The following is a 25,778-nucleotide window of genomic DNA, read 5'->3' as shown; positions in this document are numbered from 1 at the left end:
CAGTGGGAATGAAATGAAAAATCAATTTGTAAAAATGTGATTTGCAGGGTGAAAATGCTGATGAACAATATTCTTATATATTTTCATTTGAGATACATTTAGCAGTTAAAATATTATGAACTAAATGGTATTATAAATATTTGAGTGATTTGAGTTTCAACTACAACCTACCATATTATAGATATTAGAGAGAATTTTCAAATCAAAAGAACCTCATTTATGTAGTTGGAAAGTCCTCTTACCTGTCTCACAGACAGCCCAATTGCATTTATCACCTACATAAGGAAAACTGTACAAGCCTTTATTCATGCTCAAAGATCAGTGGCCAAGGTTCTGGGTATGGACACTCTGTATCGACTTATGATTTGATATTAGGGTTAAGTGGCATTAATAACACATTCAGAAATAAGACCTTGAGTTATCCTGCTTATAGTAATACACAAGGGCTACACAGTGGTGTACTGGTTAACATGGTCGCCTCACAGCAAGCTGAATGAAGGGGCTGGAAGCAACACATGTACCAGGACTGTCTAATGTCTACAAAAATGAATACTATCACACAGACTAGAATATTTGGCTTGTCTATAAATGTCCATAAACCACGACCGTGTACAGGCACACTAATTTATAAACTCATTTTGTAAAACAAAGAAAAAAAGAGACAAAATCCAGCAGTTACAGGTCTCGTGTTTTACACTTGTCAATACAGTTAAATCATTGTTTCTTTTTGCACAAACAAAGCATAAAATATATCAAATCCAATTTCAATAATCCATAACAAACATCCCACATATTACTGTGCTCTAATTAAACCATTTTTTATCTTTTAAAATAGACTAAGTATCTAACAAAATATGTGTCTCATTTCAGTATGATGTGGAAAATATATTACTTTACTTATAGTGACCCAAACAGCCCTTTTTTTTATTTCCTACAGAGGATACGCTGGTGGAAAAAACAGCTGCACAGGCGGCCCAATTACTCAAAACAGTTACTTCATAGAGATCATTACATCCCTCTTAGTGCAATGCAAATAATCAATGTATTGACACATATTGATAAACAGTGACGATAGGAGTTCAATACATAACCTTGTAGTGTATAGCATTGGCTGTAAAGTTACATGTAGAGCAGAACTATGGGCAAGAGCCATAAAGAAATACAACAAGATTACATACATCTGGCAACCACATCTTGTCACTTTTGTTACTTTAACTATTAATCTTGATTAGGCCTACAGCTACTCAGTGGTACAACACACCTAACAGCAAAACTAACATTACAAAAAGAAAATCAAGAAGAAGCTGCACACTGGCACTTTTTCACTGGGAAATACAAACAGAAACCCAACATTGGTTTTAAAAATATGCAACTGACCAATTACTGTAGATAAAAATACATTTGCACTGTATATAAATAATGTCACTGCAAGTCACATTTTGCAAAAGATCATTCAATCAAGTCTTAGTGTTATGGAGTAGTGTAAATGTAACATTTTGACCGAACAGGAACTAAACATGGTTTGGCCTAACATCATTCGATCACTTCCACTGTGAACTCATGTACAACAGCTGCTGGAGTAAACATGTAAAGAACCTGCCTTGTTCTGGATACAGGCTGAAAATAAACAAGACTGTGGCCAATGCTGTCACAACCAACCTGAAACATCACCCAAAATGACACTTTCAAAATAAGAGTCTTTGCTTACCCTCTTGAAGTACGGAGAATAGCAGTGGATCGTAGTGTGATTTGTCTTTTACTTAGTGTGTATTCCTTTTAATCACAAGAAAATCAAAGTTTGTTGAAGTAGTGCTTTGAAGTATATTTGAGCATTAGTGTGAATGTCAGTAGCATAGAACATTGGTAGGGAGATGGCATATTAGAGTTAATATAATTGTTACATGGTCTGGTGTCTCAGAGGCCGAGCTTAGAAAAGAAGAGAACACGTGCTTCACTCTTTATAGACCAGATATGCTTTTTTCTTTAAATGGAGGAAACGAGCATTGAGCATATTTTGACCATCACTCATCTATTTAAATTGATGTAACGGACATGTTATAATTACAGTACTTTACTCGTACTATATTACTTCCTCTTACAGATGGAATCATCCCATTAATGGACTCCTGCCCAGAACCCCAGGTGTGCATTTACTCTAGCCTAAAACGTTTGCTTCCGGATTTTGTTTCTTACTTTTACTAGATGTGAGGGATGTTTGCTTTCAACTTCTGTTAATGATTTATCTTTCCCCCAATAGACCAGTAGAGATTTTGGGTTCTTACGTCACAATTTCATGACTGGGTGGCTCCGTGAAGGACGGACATCAAGGGAGGACAGTGTGCTAATGTGGAAGCAAATGCACTGCAGGCCTGCTGTTCTGAACATCAAATACATACAGTGATGACAGATTTAAAAAAAAAAAAAAAAATCATGGTTGCTCAATCATTTGGGACTACATTAACTTGAGCCATAACTGAAAAATAGCTCTGACACATGTTGGCATTTCAGCAGGTTAACATTAGAGACCAGTGTTGGGCACAAAGCGTTTCTGCTGTGGGCACAGGGCTATGCTTGACGACTCTCAGTGATGTGGCTAGGGCCCAGGGACCCCTCCTTCTTCCATGGTGGCTGGTGGGTTGGGATCCTTGTGGAATGGAGTCTCCTTGTATATGAACCAGCAGTTACCTGCCCAGAGGATCAAGTTCAAAAAGCCAAATATCTGTGGAAAGAAAGGAAAACAGATAATAAGTGACAAATAATAAGTACTATGTCCCTTTTAAGCTTAAAGTGTGCACTTTCGTTGACAAAGTGGTGTGGATTTAACTAGTGGGGTCTATTTGGGAATCGGGCTTGTAACTGGAGAGTTGCCGGTTTGAATCCCGGTACTGACAGGTCAAGGACTGAAGTGCCCTTGAGCAAGGCACCTAAAAAATGCAGATGTTGAATTTCCCCATTGTGGGATTAATAAAGTAATTAATAAATGATAAAAATAAAAAAAATATTTGTGGACGAGTTGTACTACGTTTATTATATTCAACGCGCGTTCCAGTTCAGTTGTACCATGTTTAACACATGCATTCTGACTGAAATAGTGCATCCAAAAATGGAAAATAAAATTGCAAGACACTTATTTTTACTTCATTACTTTTTTTAAATTCTACATAGTGCTGCAGTAAATGGTGAAACAATCCTAGCAATGGAAGGTAATGTCAGTTTTTACTTTAAACACCAGATGGCACTGGTTCTACTCTGCCACTAGAGGAACATGCAACAATAATCTACCAGCAGCCACTCTTCAGTAGTATGTTGAACAGTGTTGAAAATGGACAAAGTAGTGGTGCCGATGTACAGTGGCTTGCAAAAGTATTCATCCGCCTTGGATGTTTCACCCTTTTGTTGCTTTTACACATGAAATCATGGTCAATATAATTTGGCCTTTTTAAAAATAATTTGCAAAAAACAACAACTTCAATATCAAAGTGAAAACAGATTTTTACAAAATATTATCAATTAGAAATATATAACGTAAAATAAATGATTGCATGAGTATTCACACCCTTTAAAGTAACTGACCTAATTCAACAGAGTTCCAGCTAACTGATGCAGCAGTGTCACAGTTAGTGAAATGGAGATCACTTGAGTGCAGTTGATGTGTGTCAAATGATTATAGTATAAAAACATCTGTGTCTGGGAGGTCCAGTCTCTGGTTCATCACTATTCCTGCTACAATTGTAACATGAAGACTAACGAACACTCCTAGCAACTCAGAGAAAGGATCATTGTAAAGTAGAAGTCAGGAGATGGCTTTTCAACTCACTGGACATCCGAGTTCAGTTAAACCATCATTAAGAAATGGAAGCAGTATGGCACTGGGAGTGACCGGACAAGCTGGAACTCTGTTGAATTAGGTCTGCTGCCCCAACCCTCTGGAACTCCCTCCCTACTCACATCCGCAATTCAGACTCACTCCACGCCTTCAAACATCAACTCAAAACCACCTTTTCAAAATAGCTTACAAGACCTGAACTCTTATCTCTCATCTCTGTTTAGTTCTGTTTTCTTCTGCATTTTGTGTTTGTGTCTGTCAAATTCCTGTTATGTTAAGCGTCTTTGAGTACCTTAAAAAGCGCTATAAAAATTGAATGTATTATTATTATTATTATTATTATTATTAGTTACTTTAAAAGGGATGAATACATATGCAATCATTTATTTTATCTTATACATTTCTAATTAATTGATAATATTTTGTAAAAATCTGTTTTCACTTTGATATTGAAGAGGCTTTTTTTGCAAATTCTTTTTAAAAAGGCCAAATTATATTGACCATGATTTCATGTGTAAAAGCAACAAAAGGGTTAAACATCCAAGGGCTACGAATACTTTTGCAAACCACTGTACAAGCATGCTTGTCCAATTAAGTACAGCTCTGCAGCTCTCCTTAATGAGGTTTGTAGCAGCTGCACTGCTATACCATGACTTACCACAGAGGCGTTGAGGCGCCCCATGGAAGGAAAGTCTCCTGGGTGACAGACATCCTTGCATGACTCCACTAGATGCTCTGGGTTCGTGGCCCATTTGACATCAGTCAGTCCTTTGCCCCAGGCTGAGGAGGACACAAGCCACAGGAAGGCGAAGGCAGCGGTGACCACCAGGTCCTGGCAGGGAGTACACAGGAAACACTCAGCATGTTTCATACGTAGTATTATCACCCAAGTATCCAGAAGGGTTTTAGACCCTTTTGCTTTAAATCTTCTCTACTAGATAAAATGAGTATGCTCTCCTTCCAAGAAAAAGAAGTTCAAGAAGTTATTTTTTGCTGTGGATTTTTCATTGTGGATTTAAAAGAGTAAAATGCACAGGTGGTTTGGCTACTGGCAAACCAAAAGTTAAATGTTTCCAAGTGAAGGATGATTATGTCATTTAATACAGTACATGATTCACTTTACCGTTTTATGCAGGCAAAAACACAACAAATCATGCTCTTGCCCCTACCAATTCATTAAAAGGAGTGAATTCTAAAAAGAAATCAAATCAGTAGAAAACTTCATAAAAACAATCATATGGTTGGCTTTGGAAAGAATTCTGTAAACATTATCTTACAGGCTACATCCTAGTTTTTAAGGCTGCCTTACTGCTCATTGTATGTTGTTAACCCAAGAGTTGTTCTGTGAAAAATAGTGCATGGAGAATAAAAAAAAAAAGAGACAGGGTATCTGGTTGCAAATTGCCTCCAGCAGGGGGCACCAAAAGATGTAAGGGGTGTCTGCTTATAAATTAATATTCATACATTAAATTAATTAAAGTTCCTCGGGGGAACCACCTCTTTACTTAGAAAGAGGAAAGATAGAAAAAAAAAATCACAGTAAATTTGTCTGATGAAGTTCCTAAACTACTAACTTGGACACTGATTAATAATTAACTTAGTTACCATATTCAAATTTAGTATTTCTTTGAAGGAATTTGGGAGTTCTTCTCATAGCAGAGGTTGGCGAATCACTCATTCATGTGCAACATCAAAAGGAGCAGCCTATTAATCCAAAAAGATATTTATTCTAAAACAAAGCAAAGCAAGCAAAATGCACAATAACTAACCGAAAAGACTATTTACAGTGGAAATGTGGATGAAAGAATAGTCACCAGCTTTTTGGGAGTTTAGAGTGACACATTTTAGCAGTGCACATTTGCAAATACATACAGGTTGGTAGGTCTGCAATAGCTAATCAGGCGGAAACCACCAGGAATGCCACATGCAAGTTGTTTTCATATGACAACAGCACTTTAAAATATGTAATCCAATGGGGAGGGAGGGGTTTGACATCAAGCAAAACACCACGTAAGGGATTCATATGCATTGAAGCACACATTGCTGGTGGATTATTTTGTAAATTGAACACAATATTTTGACAGTAAAAAGTTTAGAAATAGACAAAATACTGCTGCCGTCTTAGTCTAGTCTTCTAAACCACAGTGCAGGGCTTTGGTGTTTAAGAAACCTCAAAATTCATGGACCCTAAATAACACGCATGCACCACATTGATGTAACAAGGCTTATTTAGGTCTGAATGCACAAGAAAAAAAGAACACGCTCAGCCTCTCTTCATACCCCAAGTGTTGAGGTTGATTAGTTATGAAGAAAATACCAGAGGATGATGACCAGAGGGTGTATACTCACTATGATGGGACCACGGCTGGTCTGGCGGTAGACATTCTGGTAGCCCAGGTAGAGGATGAGTGTTGCGGTGCAGTAAAGGAACCCAAACACACCAACACAAACAAAAAACTCTGCTGAGGAGGAGAAGTCGCCCTGCAGGTAGGTCTGATTGGATGGACTGCCGTTACATGTCGGTATCGTATATGGGTGTGATGGCAACCTGAAGGGTGGTAGAGAGGGTGAAATCACTTTAACAGTTGCTCTGATGACTCTTGTTTTTACTCTCTTGCATGATTTCAGAGAAAACAAGACCTCACCTTGGTTACTCTTCTATCCAAGGAATGCAAGAAGAAAGAATATGAAAGAGTTAAGTGGGACTTAAGATTTTACAATGTGTGTGTACATATTAAACAGAACATTTTACTTAACTGCGCAGTCATAGATCAGCTTCATCATTAACATGTCACAGAGACTGGGATATCACTTTTGCTGGACTACTGTACTTTACGATAATTTTATAATGTTTTTTATTTGCTGAAGTACTTTCATTTTCTCCACTACTATTGTGTGATAAAACAACGCCGCAGATTCTACACCGGCTTTCCGCAGATATTAGAATTTACCTGTGCAAACCTTCGTCCACACCCTTTATAAATAAGAAGAAATATAAGAGAATTCCTCCCTCCCTGGCAGCAGTGCCCTGGCTAGGGTGCAATGTGGTGAGGGTGTTGCACAATCCTGGCTAGACACAGCTGTAGTTCATCACCCTCTCTCTTATTCTTCTGCATGGTGACTACGGCTGAGCCGAATAAGCTTCGTCAGTCCAGAGGGTAGTCAAGAAATTGAGTCTGACTTGATCGGTTTAGCCACCTAGCTCCCTCTTAAGTGCCCATAGTGACACATCTATCAGAAGCCAGGAAAGTGTGCCTGCGCAGTTGCAGGCAGAGACCCATCACCATGCACAGACAGTATCACACTTCTGGGGTGGGTGAGGTGGACATGTAGCTATTTTCAGTAAGTGACGACTGAAAATAAAAGCTTTAAAGAGCAGGGCTGGGCAAGCTGAAGTCATGGTTGACTTCTGTGTGGGGTGAAGGGGAGATGCCAGGAGAGGTTTGACCAGAGGCAAGGGTTGGGCCAGTGTAAAAATCTTCAAACCAATTTGAATTTAAATCAACTGGACCAGTACACCAAATTTTACCACGAGTCCCAAGTGGAACAGCACATAAAATTCCACTTGGTGGCAGTAATGCACCTCTAAGTTGGTTTGCCAATAGCCAAGAAAAAGAAAAAGAAGAAGCCGTGTGTGAAGCTCTCTTTTGTCCAAAATGTCCTGATTGAGGTGCTTCTGTGCAGCATTTTTATAAGAGCCCGGGCATCAAAAGTGCCAGGGTCAACGGCCCTATTATAATTCTAAAGATTATTATTATCACACTTATTATTCTCCGTGTTGACATTTATTTTTCAATTGCTCTGCCTACTCAAAAAAGGCATGAACTTTGATCCAATATGGTTCTTGAGTGTGGGCGTGGCAAATTGGCTCAACATCTACATGCTAATTTTGAGGTATTTTCACAGCGCTCCCCACTGGCAACAGGAAATTGAATGTCTTATACTTTGACGCCCTCCTCCCAGCTGGTTGACTACATTCACGTTTTTTCAGGTTCTGTGGATAAACGACATTGCGTATTTTGATCTTTAGCCACGATAAAAATAAACTGTTGAATCCCAACTTCCTGCAATCAGAAGTTTTCCAAATTAAACACATTTAATTACATTTGCTGGCTGAAAAGACCCACAAGCCAATTTTAAATGACACTCGAAGCACCCCCTACTGGCAGCAGGAAATTACATGTTTTACACTTTCACGTATGTCTCAAATTAGGTAAGAGGACTCTTGAAACCATGCTGATTCTAAATTGTGAAGCTTTTGCATTTTCAACACACGGCGTGGCAACTTATATTCGCCATGAAGCAGGAAGCCGTTTAAAGGGACTAGACTTGAAAACTGATTAAACTTGCCACACACATCAGATGTGCTGGACTTTGCCGTCTGATAGGATTTTTGTGCCTGAGAGTGTCTCACACGGCTGCTAAGTTTCCCACTGCTTCATATATAAAAAATAAATGCTAATTTTGATACTTTTTTAATTTACACATTCAATAAACAAAATCACACATGAAATACATAAGACACTAGGGGTGTGACGATACAGTAAGCTCACAAGATGAGATGATACACGATATTGGGTCCGTGAGAATGAGACAAGATGATATTTTAACACTATTTTTTTAAACTTAAATGACAAAATATGACTGGAAATTGAACGCTGAAAGCACAAAATGAAAAACAATGCAGGTCAATGTTGTACTAACATGGGATCATCTTGTAATGGATGCCACTTCAGTTTTCCTTTCTGAATACATATCATAAAAAATAAAAACAGTATAAATAACTTAAATTGACTTAGTTTTGGAGTCTTATGTTTTTCAAGTGCAAACCATAATTAAAGTGGAACTCTTTCAATAATCAAAAGTGCAAACAGAGACTGACCAAATATTTCTCCATGCATTTTGCTCAGTGGCACAATGAGAAATATTGTTGGGCTCTTCTCATCACTTAAGACGGATGTGGCTGTTTTTAACAGGATTAAGCAGCTTCACCAGATCTTCAGCATGCCTGATGTCGCAGCTGTGAAATGTATCAATGTTTCTGGAGTTTTGTCTTGTCTCTGAGCTGGTGAGCGCTGCTGCTTCGGCAGCTTGCTTATACTGGGTTACGTTGGTGGCAGTGGTGGGATCTTCCCTTTGCTGTTCGCTGAAGTTTAGCTGACTAGCTAGCAACCGCTAGCACCGTTTTGCTTAGCTGCTAAAGTTGAGTTAATTAGCACAACCTGCATGCCGTGTCGTCGGACCTGCACTTAGGTCGGACTGCAGCTCGGTTCATAGAAATAAAACGGCAGAAGCGGGGAGAGGCCGTTCGCTAGCCGAGTTAGGATTGAACTCCTGCCGCCCTTCACCGGAGAAGACAAGCAAGGTTTCCCCTGATGGGCCAGACAGTACGAAGTGTCTGTGAGATCGCTCGTGAGATGCACGGGAGGTGACCATGACTATGAACTGGTGAGACTTTTGCCAACACGGCTGACCAAAAGCTTTTCTCCTGTGGGACAGCCTGCCAGCGGCTGTTAAGGCTGATTATCCGGCAGTTAAAGAGAAGGTACTTGAGGCTCTTGGACTTGGAACATTTCTTAGACTGTTTCAGAGCTAAAATCTCTGCTCGTTCCCGCACTCCAGGGGAGAGCTTGGACGTTTATGCTGCAGACATAAGCCAGCTAGTGCAAGGAGCCTTCTCAAGTTATGGTGAATTAGCCCAGAAGGTACATTGCTGGAGGGACTCGACCAAACTCAGCAAGATAAATGTCATGAGCAGGGGGCTACTGACCTAGAGGAGGCCCTGGTCATTGCGGGTTGATGTGAAATGGCCAGAGAGACTCTTCAAATGGACTATATTACCACCCAAGCACGCCACACTCCCCTTGAAGGGAGTGCAACCGCCATGGTGCACTCCATATCAGAGAGAGACTTACAGAGGACATGAAGGAAATGAGGCTGGAGATGAGACGTATGACAGAAGAAAACAAGTGCCTGAGACAGAACGGCTGGAGGGAGGAGTGGAGAACCTCTTCCCCATGGTGTCAGTGTGTGTGTGGGGAACAGAGCTGCCAGTCACGTCGGCCCCGGGGCAAACCAAGAGGGCGATCACTGTATCGTCGCTTGCCTGAGCAGAGGGGTGCCCCAGGGACAGACCGCCTCCCCGGGCTCCCTATAATGATAGAGCTTCCTCTCCAAACTGGCGTGGTCCTCGACCTTCTAGGGGCCCCGTTAACGACGACACAGAGACGCTGGGGAGTACGATTCCTTTCCCCCAAAAGGGAGGACACATCCAATAAGTTGGGAAACGAGAGGTAGCTGATGTTGCGGCCCAGACATCAGCTACATCCCCTATGGGCTCACTAGAGGAAGAAACAGTTACTTTCCCCACAATTAATATACTGACACGGGACACTGATGAGGACTGAAGTCAACATCCTAGTGGACTCAGGTGCCACAGAGTCGTTTATAAGTGCAGACCTCCAGAAATTGGTTCCAACACTGCACAAGCACCCCCTAAAGGTTGCCTTTGTTGCTGCACGGGCTGTGAAAGGACAGACGCTGGATAATTTGGGGTCCAAAACAGTCACCTTGCATCTAGGAAATAAGTCCTGGCAGCATGTGTTCCACGTACTGGCAACCATCCTCCTGTAAGACAGCGGGCCTATCGCGCCTCTCCAGAAAAGAAGGAGGAAATTGATGGGCAGGTGGAGGCCCTGTTGAAGGATGGGGTGATAGAGGAAAGCTGTAGCCCCTGAGCCTCGCCTGTTGTTCTTGTGAAGAAGAAGAGCGGTGGGTGGAAATTCTGCATTGATTATCGCTGCTTGAACAGTAAAGTACAGATGGACAATGACCAGAAGCAAACTGCAAAAGCAACCAAAGACTTTTTTAAGGCAAAGAAGTGGAATGTTCTGCAATGGCAAAGTCAATCCCCTGACCTGAATCCAATTGAGCATGTATTTCACTTGCTGAAGACAAAACTGAAGGGAAAACGCCCAAAGAACAACAGATCCACATGTCTCATCGAGCAAAGTGTGAGCAAACCACTCCGCAAGCCTGGGTAGCAAAGTTGATCATGTGCACAAAGCACTTTATGTGCAGCTCCAATCCTGCTATGTGCACAGTCGCTTCCACATTACACGCATCCGTGGTGTAAGGCAGTATTTTCTTACATTGCATACATGCCGTTAGTGTCTTGTCCGTCAGTCCGATGCGGTTTATAGTTTCCACACACAATGCTGCCACACAGAGGATTTAAAAGTAGTGGGGGCATCTTCTATGCTAACAAACTCCAAAACGTCGTCATGTACGCTGCATCTAAGGGCTGTTATCGCAAGACAACTTTTCACCATGAAAAAAAAAAAAACCTGACATTTTAATATCACAAGATCTCGTCACACCCCTATTAGACACACTAGATTATAAAGCTATTTCTTGATGCTAATCTGAAAAAGAATGCTGCAGTATGCAGCCTAGGTACTACATAATATTTTATGACCGATACAAATTGTATTGTCCTTAGAGTCATGCTACATTAAAAATCTACACTTGCCTGGCATTAGTCAACACTAAAGAATTGAATCTGTTATGTTTGACAGTTTCAGCTAGCTTGCATACATAGAGCAAGAGAGGAAATGCAGGGAGAAAATTAATAAACAAATGTTATAGTAAACAAAAAGTTACTATGCAACACATATTAGAGCTTCATTATGTCACCTGTCAGCTAAAGAAAATAAATTTGCCTTTATGTTATATGTATTATGTGGAAGGCTATTCAATAAAATAATTCTGTGTCTTTTCCAAAATGATTTTACTGGTTCCATGAATTTTCCAGGCCTGGAAAATGAGATTTTGAAATTCCATTATGTTTTGAGGCTTTCCATCAACATGGGAACTTATTACAACACAGTTTATTGCACTGAACCAATCAATGGGCCTGCATGTATTTACTGTACTGGCTAACAAATAAAAAGTTTAAGATTTTTAAAGAATATGACGGTGTGCAAGTCATTGGTATATGCCCAAGCCCCATGTAACAATGTAAACAATAATAACTAATTAACTATATCATAAAATATGATATCATAAATAGATGGGGACTCAGTATCAAATATTAAACGACTCAGATTGGGATTACGGGTAAACAATGTTGATAGGGAATTATTTTATGATTCTGCAGTCATCTGACAACATAAACATAAAAGTACATCATTGCAACAGTTTCAGTATTCTGTATTTGGCTATATTGACAGATAAAGTAAGCCATCAAAGAGAATAGCTGGGGAGAGAATTGAGGTTTAACCTGCTGAGAGCATTGGAATAACCATTATTTTCATCAGATGTTAGCAGTAATCCACAAATGTGTTGTTTGCTGAAAAGATCCAGACATTTCTGTCCAGGCGTTTAAAGAAAACATCCAAAAATCCAGTTTCACATGTTCACAACTGCATTTCAAAATGTATTTGCAGTAATACAGACAAGGCTTCAATAAACGATAAACGGCACAGGCCATTATGACTGGGAGTGCTCTTGTGTTCTACTGTACCTGAATGGGTAGCCAAACACAGCCTGTACATCCACCCCGTCCTTGTCAGGTTGACATTTGACTGTAAAATGGGTTGTTCCACTGTAACCTCCAGTGGTTGCAAAGGCAAAGATGGTGAAGACCTGTCAAGGCAGTGAAATATGCAAAGTTGAGAATAGGACTGTAAATAGGAGTGTTTCCTCATAAAATATTGATTCACTGGAAAACAATACATTTTCTGAATTTAAATCAAAATCAATTCAGAGGCCTGTGATCAATATGAGATGAAATTGTATGCCCATTCTGTCAACCCACAAAAAACAACTTGCTTTGACAATTTTATAACTGAGCTCCTCCAGACATTAAAAAAACAATGTAGTTTTTCCTACTATGAAGAATAAGTGGGAATTTAAAAATACAGCCAGATGTTAAATCTTTTATTGATATTTTAACTTTGATAATGGATCGTTGATCATTAAATCAATGTTCTGTGACACCTGATTCTGCTGCTATAATCCACATTAAATAAAAGATAATAATCTTAATACATTCTAACTAAATGAAATGAAAGCCAGTTCAATTGTTGGTGACCACCCTTCACTTGACACAGTAAAGAACTGCCACTAGTCCACTTTCACAGGCTTTGAAATCCAGTAATATCAATTTAATATAATGAAGTCCTAATATTAGTTTTTAAATTAAGAAACTGTACTGCCTTTCAGGATCAGAGGTAAGATTCTACGTTTAAGGCAATTTAAAATTGATACAACAATGCCTTTTTGATTCCCTCAAGTAGTAGATGATATTATGGATAATTATGGATTATTTGAACCTCTGAACCAACTGTCCCACTTCACCATCCCTCTCCTCTCTGCAGATGTCACATCCTTAATCTACAAAAGAAACTCTCTCCCCACTGCTTAGAGTTGACAAACCCCTAAATATGAAGCTAACAAACCAAGCCTCAACCACTCTAGGTCTTACGAAAAGCCATATTAGTCTAGTTAAAAGTCATATTATGCCAGTATGTTGGCTGAGGAGTGCAACTTCACTGTCCACCTGTTTTTTATTCTTCTGTGGTTGTGCTCGAGAGGAAGAACGCTGGCCCCAGACAATGGCTGCTTCCCTATTCCCTACCCCCCTCCTTTCAACAATATAAATGCTGGACCACTACTATCTTCGAACTTGGCCCTCATTTTAAATGCAAATACACATCTATAAAGTTTTGTGAGTGCAACTGTCACTGCTGTGGCACTTTCACTGAGAAATTAAGTAAATAAATTAGTAAAATCTGTCCACAGTCAAAGTCTATTTTAAAGCCCCCCTCCAGTCGGTATTACTTCCTGTTTAATGGTTAGCGTTCTTTGTCAAAAAGAGAATGAGGGTGTGGTTAATAGTAGAGGTCGACCGATATATCGGACGCCCGATATTTGCGTTTTTTACTTGTATTGGCATCGGCCAATAAGTGCGTGCGTTCGCCGATCAATTAGCCCATTTCACTGAGCCAACACCAGGCAAGGCTCGGTGCAACATCTGCGATTCTCTGGTGAGCTGCTGCTGATACCGGAAAAAAGAAAAACACATCAAATATGTGGATCATCTGAGGCGCCACCACCTCCAGGCCTAGAACAACATTCACATTGTTTGCTATCGAACTGTTAATATGTTTTGTTTGTTTTGTTAATAAATATTTCTTTTTTTGTTTCAATTCAGACTTGTGTAACATTTGTTATCATTGTAGGGGTGTGCCAAATCGTATCGTTTGCGATAAAATCTGTATTTTTTGGGAGTAAAAAAATTGCATATCATGATATTGGCAACATTCCTACTTCTTGACATAGTGGCGTAAGGGTTTCCATTAATTACCTAGACTGTGGCGGCCAACCAGAGTCTCTTGTGCTGCACTAACGTCACATTTCAAGCTACTGAAAGTATATTTACACTATTCATAACAAAGTTATTTTGCGTTGTGTTGCCGTTGCTCAGCAGAGTGTCAAAATAAGATGCCTTAAGTAAAAAAGACTAGAATCCTTATTCTCCTTTACAATAAATCATTGAAATATGCAATCATGAAGATCATAGTATATCATGGAATAGTGGCATTAGAATGTGTGAGAGGCACCAAATTTTGGCTTTTATGAAAAAAAATTATCCGGGGGGGCATGCTCCTGGACCCCACAGATGGTTATTTTTTATTATTTGCCAATACTCAAGAGACAACAGTAAAAAAAAAAAAAAATTTATTTGGCAACTGTTGAGACTTGCAATTTACACCACATTTTAGATGATTTATTTTTCGTTTTTTATTTATTTATACATACTACAAATCATATTTTCTATATATTTTTCAGTATTTGGTAATATTGTCAAGAATATCGTTATCGCAAAAATACCCTGAAATATTGTGATATTGTTTTAGGGCCATATCGCCCACCCCTATATCATTGTGTCATTTTTATCATGTAACTGGAGGGAGAAAAGGCAATATCGGCTTCAAGAATCGGCCAAAAGAATCGGCAGCACATATCAGGGATCGGTTAAGACTGATGTCAAAATAATGGGCATCGGCACCGGCCTTAAAAAACCTGTATCGGTCGACCACTAGTTAATAGTCATATGTCTGTTATATCGTAATTAGATTCCATTTATATTCATTTACAGTAGTTTGGAAAAGAGCGATATGGCACAGACACATATCTCACTCACTCTCCTCTTGATGAGGAGAATCACTGCTGCACCCCCATGAGGCATACACATCTTGCTATGGCCCACTGTTTGAAATGTGATTTTGGAAAGTTTTGGGGATTTGCAGCATCTACCACTGGCTGCTCAGTTCCCAGCACTGACACTGCACCAGGCTGAACAGTTTTTTTCTTGTTTATATCTTCTCATTTCTCTAACTGGAATTTTCACTTTTTGCTGGAGCTGTTGTGCGACCCACGACGTCCAGACCTGTTAAAGGCTGGTGCTGGTAGACGGTGCAAACATCAGGAACATCCCAAAACAATTAAACAGTGGACACAGGCAACATGTCTAGCCGTCCTACTGTGGTTGGCAGTTTATGGTAGAAACTTTGCTTTTGCCTGTTGTAGCCTTAAAAATTCATGTCAGCAAATAGCTTCTTCTAAAAGGGAGGAAAACAAGCTGATAATCTCAACTTGCTGACAGAGAGCAGCGGAAAGAATTGTAGAGTGGAGAGGAACCCAGACCATTTCCTCTAACCCTCAATATGAACTGACTGTGCAGAAAAACTGTGATGCCACTCCAGGCTCGCCAAAGAATCAAAAGGTTTGAGCAAGATTTGAACAGCCTGTCTTCATCTGCAGCCTGGTGAGCAACCCATGCTGAAACTTGGACCAGGTTGAAAAGTTAGCTTTTTCAGAAAAATTGTCTGAACGTAAATAAAACAGAATGCAAAAATGTGCTTATAATTAACATATATTCAATTTAAAACTGTACATAGACAATATATTTAGACACTTTAAAGCCACCTGCCTGCCAGTGGGGTAGAGGTAAGGTTAGACCAATAACTTTTTTTTTTTTTAACTGATGCAGTTTTGTTTGTATTTTAGCCACATGCTAAACAACACAAGAAGAAGTTACCTTTCAAATGACAATCTGCATACGGAATTTGGCCGTTCAGTCCCATTAAAAATTTTGGCTCAAATTATTTTGGGTCGTCCTCACCCTTTTCCCTATCCCTAAACCTACATGAGCACGTTGGTTGTAAGAGGTTAATGTTCAAACTGATACCTTTGTTTTGTAAAGAAACTCTTAATTTGATCCATTATTGTATTTGATATGCAGCATCCCACCTTCTTCTGTTGCTGTACTTCTTCGGGAAATATAATAGTCAAATAAACTTTGCTTTCTAACATTGTTACACTGCTTACATACAGCAGTATTAGAAGTTATTCACTTTATTACAGTATTTAAGCATACAGTGGCTGCCTAAAAAAATAGGTAACAAAAGTGATCTTGCAGGTTCATTACTTGTTGCACTCACAGGATGCTGTAATAAAATCTTGGCTGCAGTCTGTGTCAGACTTTATGATATCAGTTTTGATAAATGTCAGAATGTGCGATAATCTCTGTGTTTTACGATGTATATAGGAAGAAAAAAAAACAAGCAATGCTCCATGTTTTTTTTAAAAAAAAACAATAATGTCACGTAATCACTGATACAGTGCATACGGAAAGTATTCACAGCGCTTCACTTTTTCCACATTTTGTTATGTTACAACCTTATTCCAAAATGGATTCAATACATTTTTCCCCTCAAAATTCTACACAAAATACCCCATAATGACAACTTTAAAAAAGTTTGTTTGAGATTTTTGCAAATTTATTAAAAATAAAAAACGAAGAAATCACTTGTACATAAGTATTCACAGCCTTTGCGATATAGCTCAAAATTGAGCTCAGGTGCATTCTGTTTTCACTGATCATCCTTGAGATGTTTCTACAGCTTAATTGGAGTCCACCTGTGGTAAATTCAGTTGATTGGACATGATTTGGAAAGGCACACACCTGTCTATATAAGGTCACACAGTTAACAGTGCATGTCAGACCACAAAACAAGCATGAAGTCGAAGGAATTGTCTGTAGACCTCCGAGACAGGATTGTCTCGAGGCACAGATCTGGGGAAGGGTACAGAAAAATTTCTGCTGCTTTAAAGGTCCCAATGAGCACTGTGGCCTCCATCCTCCGTAAATGGAAGAAGTTTGGAACCACCAGGACTCTTCCTAGAGCTGGCCGTCCCTCTAAACTGAGTGATCGGGGGAGAAGGGCTTTAGTTAGGGAGGTGACCAATAACCCGATGGTCACTCTGACAGAGCTCCAGCGTTCCTCTGTGGAGAGAGGAGAACCTTCCAGAAGGACGATCATCGCTGCAGCACTCCACAAATCAGGCCTGTATGGCAGAGTGGCCAGACGGAAGCCACTCCTTAGTAAAAGGCACATGGCAGCCCGCCTGGAGTTTGCCAAAAGGCACCTGAAAGACTCTCAGACCATGAGAAACAAAATTCTCTGGTCTGATGAGACAAAGATCGAACTCTTTGGCGTGAATGCCAAGCGTTATGTTTGGAGGAAACCAGGCACCGCTCATCGCCTGGCCAACACCATCCCTGCAGTGAAGCATGGTGGTAGCAGCATCATGCTGTGGGGATGTTTTTCAGCGGCAGGAACTGGGAGACTAGTCAGGATTGAGGGAAAGATGAATGCAGCAATGTACAGAGACATCCTGGAAGAAAACCTGCTCCAGAGCGCTCTTGACCTTAGACTGGGGCGACGGTTCATCTTTCAACAGGACAACGACCCCAAGCACACAGCCAAGATATCAAAGGAGTGGCTTCAGGACAACTCTGTGAATGTCCTAGAATGGCCCAGCCAGAGCCCAGACTTGAATCCCATTGAACATCTGTGGAAGGATCTGAAAATGGCTGTGCACCGACATCCCCATCCAACCTGATGGAGCTCGAGAGGTTTTGTAAGGAGGAATGGGCGAAACTAGCCAAAGATAGGTGTGCCAAACTTGTGGCTTCATATTCCAAAAGACTTGAGGCTGTAATTGCTGCAAAAGGTGCCACAACAAAGTATTGAGCAAAGGCTGTGAATACTTATGTACATATTATATTTTCGTTCTTTATCTCTAATAAATTTGCAAACATTTAAAAAAAAACTTTTTTAAAGTTGTCATTATGGGGTATTTTGTGTAGAATTTTTAAGGAAAAAAATTAATTGAATCCATCTTGGAATAAGGCTGTAACATAAAGAAATGTGGAAAAAGTGAAGCGCTGTGAATACTTTCCGTATGCACTGTATACACGTCAATGTGGTACATACATATGGGTGTTGCCATTAAGTAGTATGTTCTGGCTTTTTTTCCCCAATGGTTGTAAATGGTTTGTCATATCTGGAATTCAGTCAAAGACCAATGTTGTTGAATCACTGCAGCTAAACCCCAATCAGCTGTGTGTTCATAATTATATTATGTCATTTTAAACAAATATCTACATCAATATTGTACATAAATATTTATTGTAACCGTTTGATTCACAAAGTAAAAGGAATGGTTAAGTCTCTGTCTGGTGAGTATTAGGGTAGGTTGATTTTGTAAATAAATAGCTTTATGGTTACATGTTGTAAGTTTAGCTTTTTCTTTGTTGACAACACAGCAAACAGACTGACCACTCCTACTGCAAATACCATCTACAGGTCACATGATGGGAGCCAAGGCAAAATAAAAATAGCCATTGAAAGGCAAGAGATCTCAGATTTGAATAGATCAAGTTTGTGTCGTTTCATTCATCAATAAACCATGAAATGGGCTTATTTGGACACATACATACATTTCTTTAAATTAAATGATATTAAAAATGAAATAAATTATCTGAAATAGAGAAGATATTGGGCTTAGAACTGGAGATGAACCCTGTGTCTCTTATACTGGGTCTCCAAAGCCGACGCGTAACATCCAAAGATAATAAGAGGTTGTATTGTATTCTTACCTATGCAGCGAGGAAGAATATTTTATTGCAGTGGATTAATGAAAAAGTACCAACTGTTAAAGGCTGGCAAATAGTGGTTTTTGATCTAGTGCCATTAGAGTACCTTACATGTATATTGCATTCAAAAACAGACCAATTCTATAAAGTGTGGGAACCCTATTTGAATTATGTAGAGCCTGATGTCTCCAATATCAGGCTGCAGGGATATTCTTGACTGCTCATACTATACATCATTACTGTAACCCCAAGTATTACCTACCCCAATAGCCACCACATTAGTTATTTTAATTGTCTATGGATAATGCTGTTATATTACAATTATACATTATTTTGGACAAGTTAATGTAGTTATGAAAACCTGATATTGTGATAATCATTGTAAGTGTTTTGACAGCAAAAGCGGTTAAATATTACCTCAACACGAATTTAATTACAAGCAGCGCTCACATTGGACATTCATTGTTTTCATGTGACAGTGACGAGGACACAATAACCAAATGGTGGTGTTGCAAGTATATTTGTATAAGCTCCACTTAGTGCTTAGAATCTCTCAAAAATTATAATAATAATAATAATAATAACGTCCTCTGTTCAGTTAGCTAGATTACATTTGTGTACAGGGCCAGGCACTGAGGTAAACAGCCTGCAGTAGTGGCGTAAAGACAGCAAGATCAACAACAGAAACACACAGAGACAAGTATTGCAGTATTGCGTATTTAGCAAGCTTCAGGCCCACCAAGGCTTTTCAGGAATGGGTTTCATCTTTCAGGTGTCTCTGGATCTCCACAACATTTCTCAGCTTTCATCTCAACCCCATTTGACCCACCCAGGCAAATCTAACAGCACTCCAAATAAACCCTCCAGACAGGGTGGGGAGTTCCCTGTCCAGAGTCCAGTGTCCCACCCAACCTCCCACAGACTTGCTGAAGCATTCCTTACTACCGCTCCAGCTCAGGGAGTGGCAGGACAGATAAGAAGTAGCAAGAGTCGGTCACAAGATTCTGACACAAGCAATTTCACATTTTATAGTGTGGAGTCCTTCCGTTAGTCTGCCAAGCTTTTACATTAATGTTGGATGAAATTTCATCTGACAAAAGTCTCGTCCAGGACGAGCAGAATGGTGTGCGTGTATGCTTGCAGCACTGTGTGCAATGATGTTAGTATCAACCTAAATAATGTCATATCTGGAATGCAGTCTAAGACAAATAGATAAGATGAATAGTTGAATCACTGCAGCTACATCCAGCAATTTCACATTTTATACAACACATTTTCTTTGTATATAGAACATAGCATGAACTTAAAGCAATAGTGACCCAAAAAAAGACCCAGCTGGTCATGATTACAAATATAGCCAGACCACCGCCTCTCTCAGTAGTAACAACCCTTGATCTGACATTGTGAAAAACTGTTATTGCTGGCAAATGTCGATGTTTACAGGCTGAGGCATATGGAGCAGTCAAACATTCAGTAATATCCATTTAAATCTAAAAGGAGCAAAGATGCGCAAACTCAAAAAGCAAAGCCAACAAACTGACAGCCCTGTTTGAACAGCAGCCTCGTTACAGTCTGTTGGAGTCTGACACACAGAGGGGAAAAATGAACGAGAATGAAACCAGGGCAAAAAAATGTATTGGCAAAATAACAAATGGAGACATATATTTTTTTAAATAACAGAGGGTAAAGCTGTAAGAAAACATGGATAGAGCATTTGTGTTCTTGTGGTTATGGCGGGAATCTACAGGCTAGAGTTTGTTCTTACTATAGCTACATATCAAAACTCAATGGGCCCAGATATCACTGACTGGAATGGACTGAGAGCAGGCATGGAAGAGTCGGATTTAAACCAGTCTTGCCAATGTTGGACTGTACAGGGTATTTTCTGCTTGAACTTTTGAAAAGTTTCTTTTTTTGTAAAATGAAAAAAAAGGCTTTGTATAAAAACACTAGGGCCGATCACAGCATTTTTTAGTGAAAGGTAAGTACCATTCAAGTAAAAGGAATGTAGTGCTATGGAATCTACATTTAGCAATCGTGTGTGTGTGTGTGTGTGTGTGTGTGTGTGTGTGTGTGTGTGTGTGTGTGTGTGGAGGAGAGGACAGAGGTGTTGGTACAATCAGCTGCAAGTTAGCCAAATGATTGGAAACAAAAAATATATAAAAATATATATATAAATAATATATATAAATATGGACAGGAACATGAGTGCTTAGAAGATTTGATGAGCTTGTAAACAACCCCTCCAGGTTATTAACATTTGGAAGAGTAAACAAAGTCAAACAGTAAATGTATTATCCACAGACTGACTTTCTGGTCCAACTTGACCAACTCTAATGGGTTTTATCTGAATGATGGATGCTATGGACTGACTTTTAGGTTACCTTTAAAAAAAATGGGTTCATAAAATTCTGCTTAACTATTGACTTATTCACAACTTTTCTAATCACCTGACTTCTCATGGTTCGTGCCCATGGAAAAACACAACCTTTAATACTTTCAAAATATGACACTTTGGTCACAGTTCAGTTGATATGTAATGTATTGACGTTTGACATAGTGAGCCTTGTGCAATAAACTTTAATAGTGGACAATAAGTTAGGCTTTTTAACTCACCTTCCTGGAGTGAAACCAGAAGAGCAACATATAATACCTACTGAATATGTAAATTAGCAAAAAGAGGTGCACTGTTCCAAAAACAAACACCTTAAATACACACAGCAAGGCCTGCTGTAACTGGGCAGTTTGTTCAGTAGTCAGCATCAACCAGAAACACAGTGCACTATGAGTATTAGCAGTCACTTGAGGGGGCATTCCTGAACTGTCTTCTTTTTTTAGTATACAGTGCATCACATATTACTTACTCATTATGTAATCAATCACACAGACCCACCAGTGATATTTGGAGCATGCTCTGCTTAGCAGCAATACATGTATTCAAGCTATTTGATTCTCAACCGCTGGTATTCCTCACAGCAGCACCAACCCAGACCTGTGATTTCAATTTTGTTAACCTTATATATTCATTCTGATGGATTGTGAGTGTATCTATGTTTGACAGCCCATAGCATGGCACTCCTGTTCAGCCTAAAACTGCTTAACTCTCTAAAATTATGGAACAACTATTGTCTTGGGTGAGATATTTCAATAATGAAGTCACAATTTCCTGGCAATTGTTCCAGCTTCCAGTTTGGTCCACTGCTATGCATAATCAGGTGCATTATGGAGATATAAGGATTTACAAAACAGCACTAACACCCTCATTTACTGTCCGTTAACACTGGGAAATCAGTAGCAACATGCTTTGTAAATCCACAAGCTATGGCATACTTTAACTCAGTTAACCAGGTCAAAAGCCAAGACTCCAACGTTACAAATGAACATAGCAGAGACAGAGGAACCGGCAACCGTGATTGAAGACGTTTTTTCAACCTTTCACACTTAAGTCCGGTGTTGTGTCGTTACTGGTTTCGGAACTAACTGGTGCCCTTACTGGTGTGTGCAGTTGTTTTCTGCCTCATTTAGCAGATTTATCACATTTTTAATAAACATACAGTCATAGAAAAAAATATTAGCCCAGCATTGTTTTCTCCTTGCTTTCTTGTTAAAATATATATAATGATAACAACAAAAATAGCTCATAAGAGTTTAATTTAAGAGCTGATATCTAGACATTTTCCATGGTTTTCTTGATAATGATATTGGTTATTATCAATAAAAGCATATTAAATGTCCATGGAAAATTTCTAGATATCAGCTCTTAAATTAAACTCTTAACAGCTATTTTTGTGGTTATATTTGTCCAAACAAATGTACCTTTAGTTGTACCCGCCATTAAAATGAACAGGAAATTGAAGAAAACAAGGGTGGTCTAATATTTTTTTCAATGACTGTAGGTGATGGTTCATTAACAATTACATTTTGTTGTAGTGAATTCAAATCCAGCTCTAACCAATCTTGCAAACATTTTCATGTTTTCTTTTTATGTATAGGTGGCTGTGATGTAGTGTTCACATTTACAACATTATTATCCACAGTAGATAGGAGATGCGACCGTTATATGTTTATTAAATATGTGACAAATCTGCTGAGGCAGAAAACAGCTGCACACACGAGTACGGCAACCAGTTACTTTGGAAACCAGTAAGGACACAACACCGGCGTTATGTAGGAGAAACATCTGGCTAAGACCACTGCAGACATTCAAGGTCTGGTAACGTTACGTGGAAAGGTGAAAATCGTCACATTGTTAAAATAATCGCCCAAGTCATTTTTTGTCTAAATTGGGGGTTTTTGCCTAAATCATCTCCTCATAAAGCCGGCCACCTATGGTAAAAAAAATCACCTACATCCTCAGTTGATCAGATCATGTGATTTTAGCCCTTTAAGATAATGGCCTATGACAAGTGTGTGACTTAAGCGGATTTATTATGCCTAAGTCAAAATAAAATGTGACTTAGGCAATTTTTGAACATGCCTTTGTGACTTAAGCAAGATATGGTAACACTTTATTTTGAAGGTGTCTACATAAGAGTGACATGAGCATGTCATAAACATGACATGTGATGTGTCATGAACATTAATGACACTTTGAAGTAACATTAATGCTCATGATACTTGTCATGTCATGTTTCTGACAGGCTTGTGTCACTCTTATGTAGACATCTTCAAAATAAAGTGTTACCATATCTTGCTTAAGTCACAAAGGCATGTTCAAAAAATTGCCTAAGTCATTTATTTCTCTTAAGTTACATAATTTACACACAGTGTTATTACTATGCCAATAGCCATCATTTGTTACATCCTTTTTGAGTGAAATTATCAATAAATGTCAGAAACATGAAAATCACGAGGATCAACTGAGGAGTAAATATGGTGGCTTTATACAGATATGGATAACTTGTAACTAAGTTTAACGAAGTTTGCTAACTAATTTAGATACATTTTTAATGACAGTGTTTAACTTACCCATTCTAGGACACGAATGAATCCAAGGGGCTCTTTCAGTGGTCCCAGGTCCAGAGCAAACCCAGACGTCAACTTCTAGAAATTACAAACAATGTGTGTAAAAAGACCAAGAATGATACATATAGAGGCTTTAATATAGTTACTCATATGTAAACGAATTGGCGTTAACAAATAACTAGCTATCGTTACCTGTTTGTCACCTTGCGGCTAGCTGACTGGCCCTGCCCTTGTTAGCCAAACCCTGCTAGCCACATGCTAACGCCAACTCATGTCAACCTGTGATCAGCTAACTCACCTACCTGAACAGTGTCCATGGCGACGAGCAACAACTAGAAAGTAGTTTGTGTTAAACTCCTTAAGTTGTCAGTTTGGTTGTAAAGATAACTTAATCCGTCTGCATTCGAACGGTGACAGTGGAAACAGCGGCCAGTGACTCTGAGCAGGCAGCAGAGTAACAGACAGGCAGCCAACTGATAAGACTAGTGTCAAACTCTGAACAACTGGGCTACTGTCAAACTAACCAAGAAATAGCTGCTGCTGCTTCTTCTTTTGAGGTTTGTTTGGCGGTTGGCAGACCAGCGTCCAGGTGCATTGCCGCCACCTACTGACTGGAGTGTGGAGCAGTAGATTGACAGGAAAATAAGGAGAGAAACAAATATATATATATTTTTGTGAACAACTTTATATTGCTTTTAGAGAAAAACATGTACAGCAGTCTGATAGAAGTAAAAGGTACATTGCAATCCAATTAAAAATAAAATAAAATAAAATAAATAAAAAATAGAATAAGTAAATACAATACAATACAATACACTACAATACAATACTATTAAATTACATTAAAAAAAAATCAAAAATAGAAAAAAAATACATAAATAAAAAAATAAAAGGGACCAGGCTGTGACCCCCCACCTCCCAACTTGGATCTCTATAAAACTCTTACAGGACAGGAGAGACCATGTTTTAACAAGAAATAAATAAAAAATATTGATTACAGCAATTTCTTGATCTTATCTGCCATTGCTTGCCATGCTAGAATAGTATCAGCTCCAGCACCGTGCATTCTTGCCACTATTATATCAATGTATGTGTTAATCCAATGGGGCTTGGTATGTGGAGTTTTCCAGTGTAAAGCCAGCATCTTTTTGGCAGCAAAAATAATAATAATGATAATAATAAAATAAAATAAAATAAATAAAGTAATAATAATAATAAAATTAAGGTAAACATATGATTTAACAGGAAAAGGGGTAACAATAATATTAACAACAGCACATTACAATACAAAGATAAATAATTAAATACACAACCAAATTCTCTCTATAAGTCCTGTTTCCCTCAGGTAATTAAATAGAGGCTTGTTTTCTTTGCATGATTTTTCCCAAGAATACTTTCCAGGGTGTTACTGTGTTTCCCATCCTCTAGAAGTGTCTTTCTTTCAGCCCATACTCTTGTTCGCCTGCACATCTTCCACACCTTTGTTTCCCTCTACAGTTTGCTGCTACATGTCCATATTTCTGGCACTTTAAGCACCTCAACAGTAGAAAAATGTAATTTCTCCCAAACCGCTCCTCCCACAACACCAACCAAAACATTTTCAATATTGCCGGTTATTTATGTATTTTTCAAAATAATGAAAAATGTAACATTATTCTAGTTCATACCGTTGCCCATGACCTGTACACATTAAACATTCATGATATGATTAGCCTATTTCAGGGGTAGGCAACCTGCGGCTCCGGAACCACATGTGGCTCTTCAGGCCGTCTGCAGTGTCTGTGTGGCTGTGACACAAAAAAAATGTACATTTTAATTTTCATTTATCATTGCTGTAGGTCCAAAGCAATTTGTATTCTTCGTTAGTTGTGTTCTGGTACAACTAAAGGTACATTTGTTTGGACAAATATATTGATAACGACAAATATATATCATAAGAAATTAATTTAAGAGCTAACATCTAGCCATTTTTCATGT

At 38.9% G+C, this 25,778-nt stretch overlaps 1 protein-coding gene across 1 annotated transcript; it reads right to left on the bottom strand.

Moving 5' to 3' along the window:
• Positions 1-610: 610 nt before the first annotated feature.
• Positions 611-24,336, bottom strand: sypl2a (synaptophysin-like 2a). The gene is made up of 6 exons (XM_059329387.1): positions 24,104-24,336; positions 23,805-23,879; positions 12,351-12,472; positions 6,176-6,374; positions 4,485-4,658; positions 611-2,719 (listed from the first exon to the last, which is right to left on the bottom strand). Exons 1-6 carry the CDS (start codon positions 24,116-24,118, stop codon positions 2,594-2,596), a joined length of 711 nt encoding a protein of 236 aa, XP_059185370.1. The 5' UTR covers positions 24,119-24,336; the 3' UTR covers positions 611-2,593.
• Positions 24,337-25,778: the final 1,442 nt, after the last annotated feature.

This window comes from Centropristis striata, chromosome 3 (assembly GCF_030273125.1).
Source record: "Centropristis striata isolate RG_2023a ecotype Rhode Island chromosome 3, C.striata_1.0, whole genome shotgun sequence".
Classification (NCBI taxonomy): domain Eukaryota; kingdom Metazoa; phylum Chordata; class Actinopteri; order Perciformes; family Serranidae; genus Centropristis; species Centropristis striata.
This window is presented reverse-complemented; position numbering and strand designations above follow the sequence as displayed.

What these genes read in the sequence shown, in the direction of transcription:
- sypl2a (XM_059329387.1), bottom strand. An exon ending in CCAGCCGTGGTCCCATCATA is followed by an intron (nt 4,659 to 6,175) that starts GTGAGTATACAC and finishes ACTCCCTGCCAG; the next exon opens with GACCTGGTGGTCACCGCTGC. An exon ending in GGCGCCTCAACGCCTCTGTG is followed by an intron (nt 2,720 to 4,484) that starts GTAAGTCATGGT and finishes TTCTTTCCACAG; the next exon opens with ATATTTGGCTTTTTGAACTT.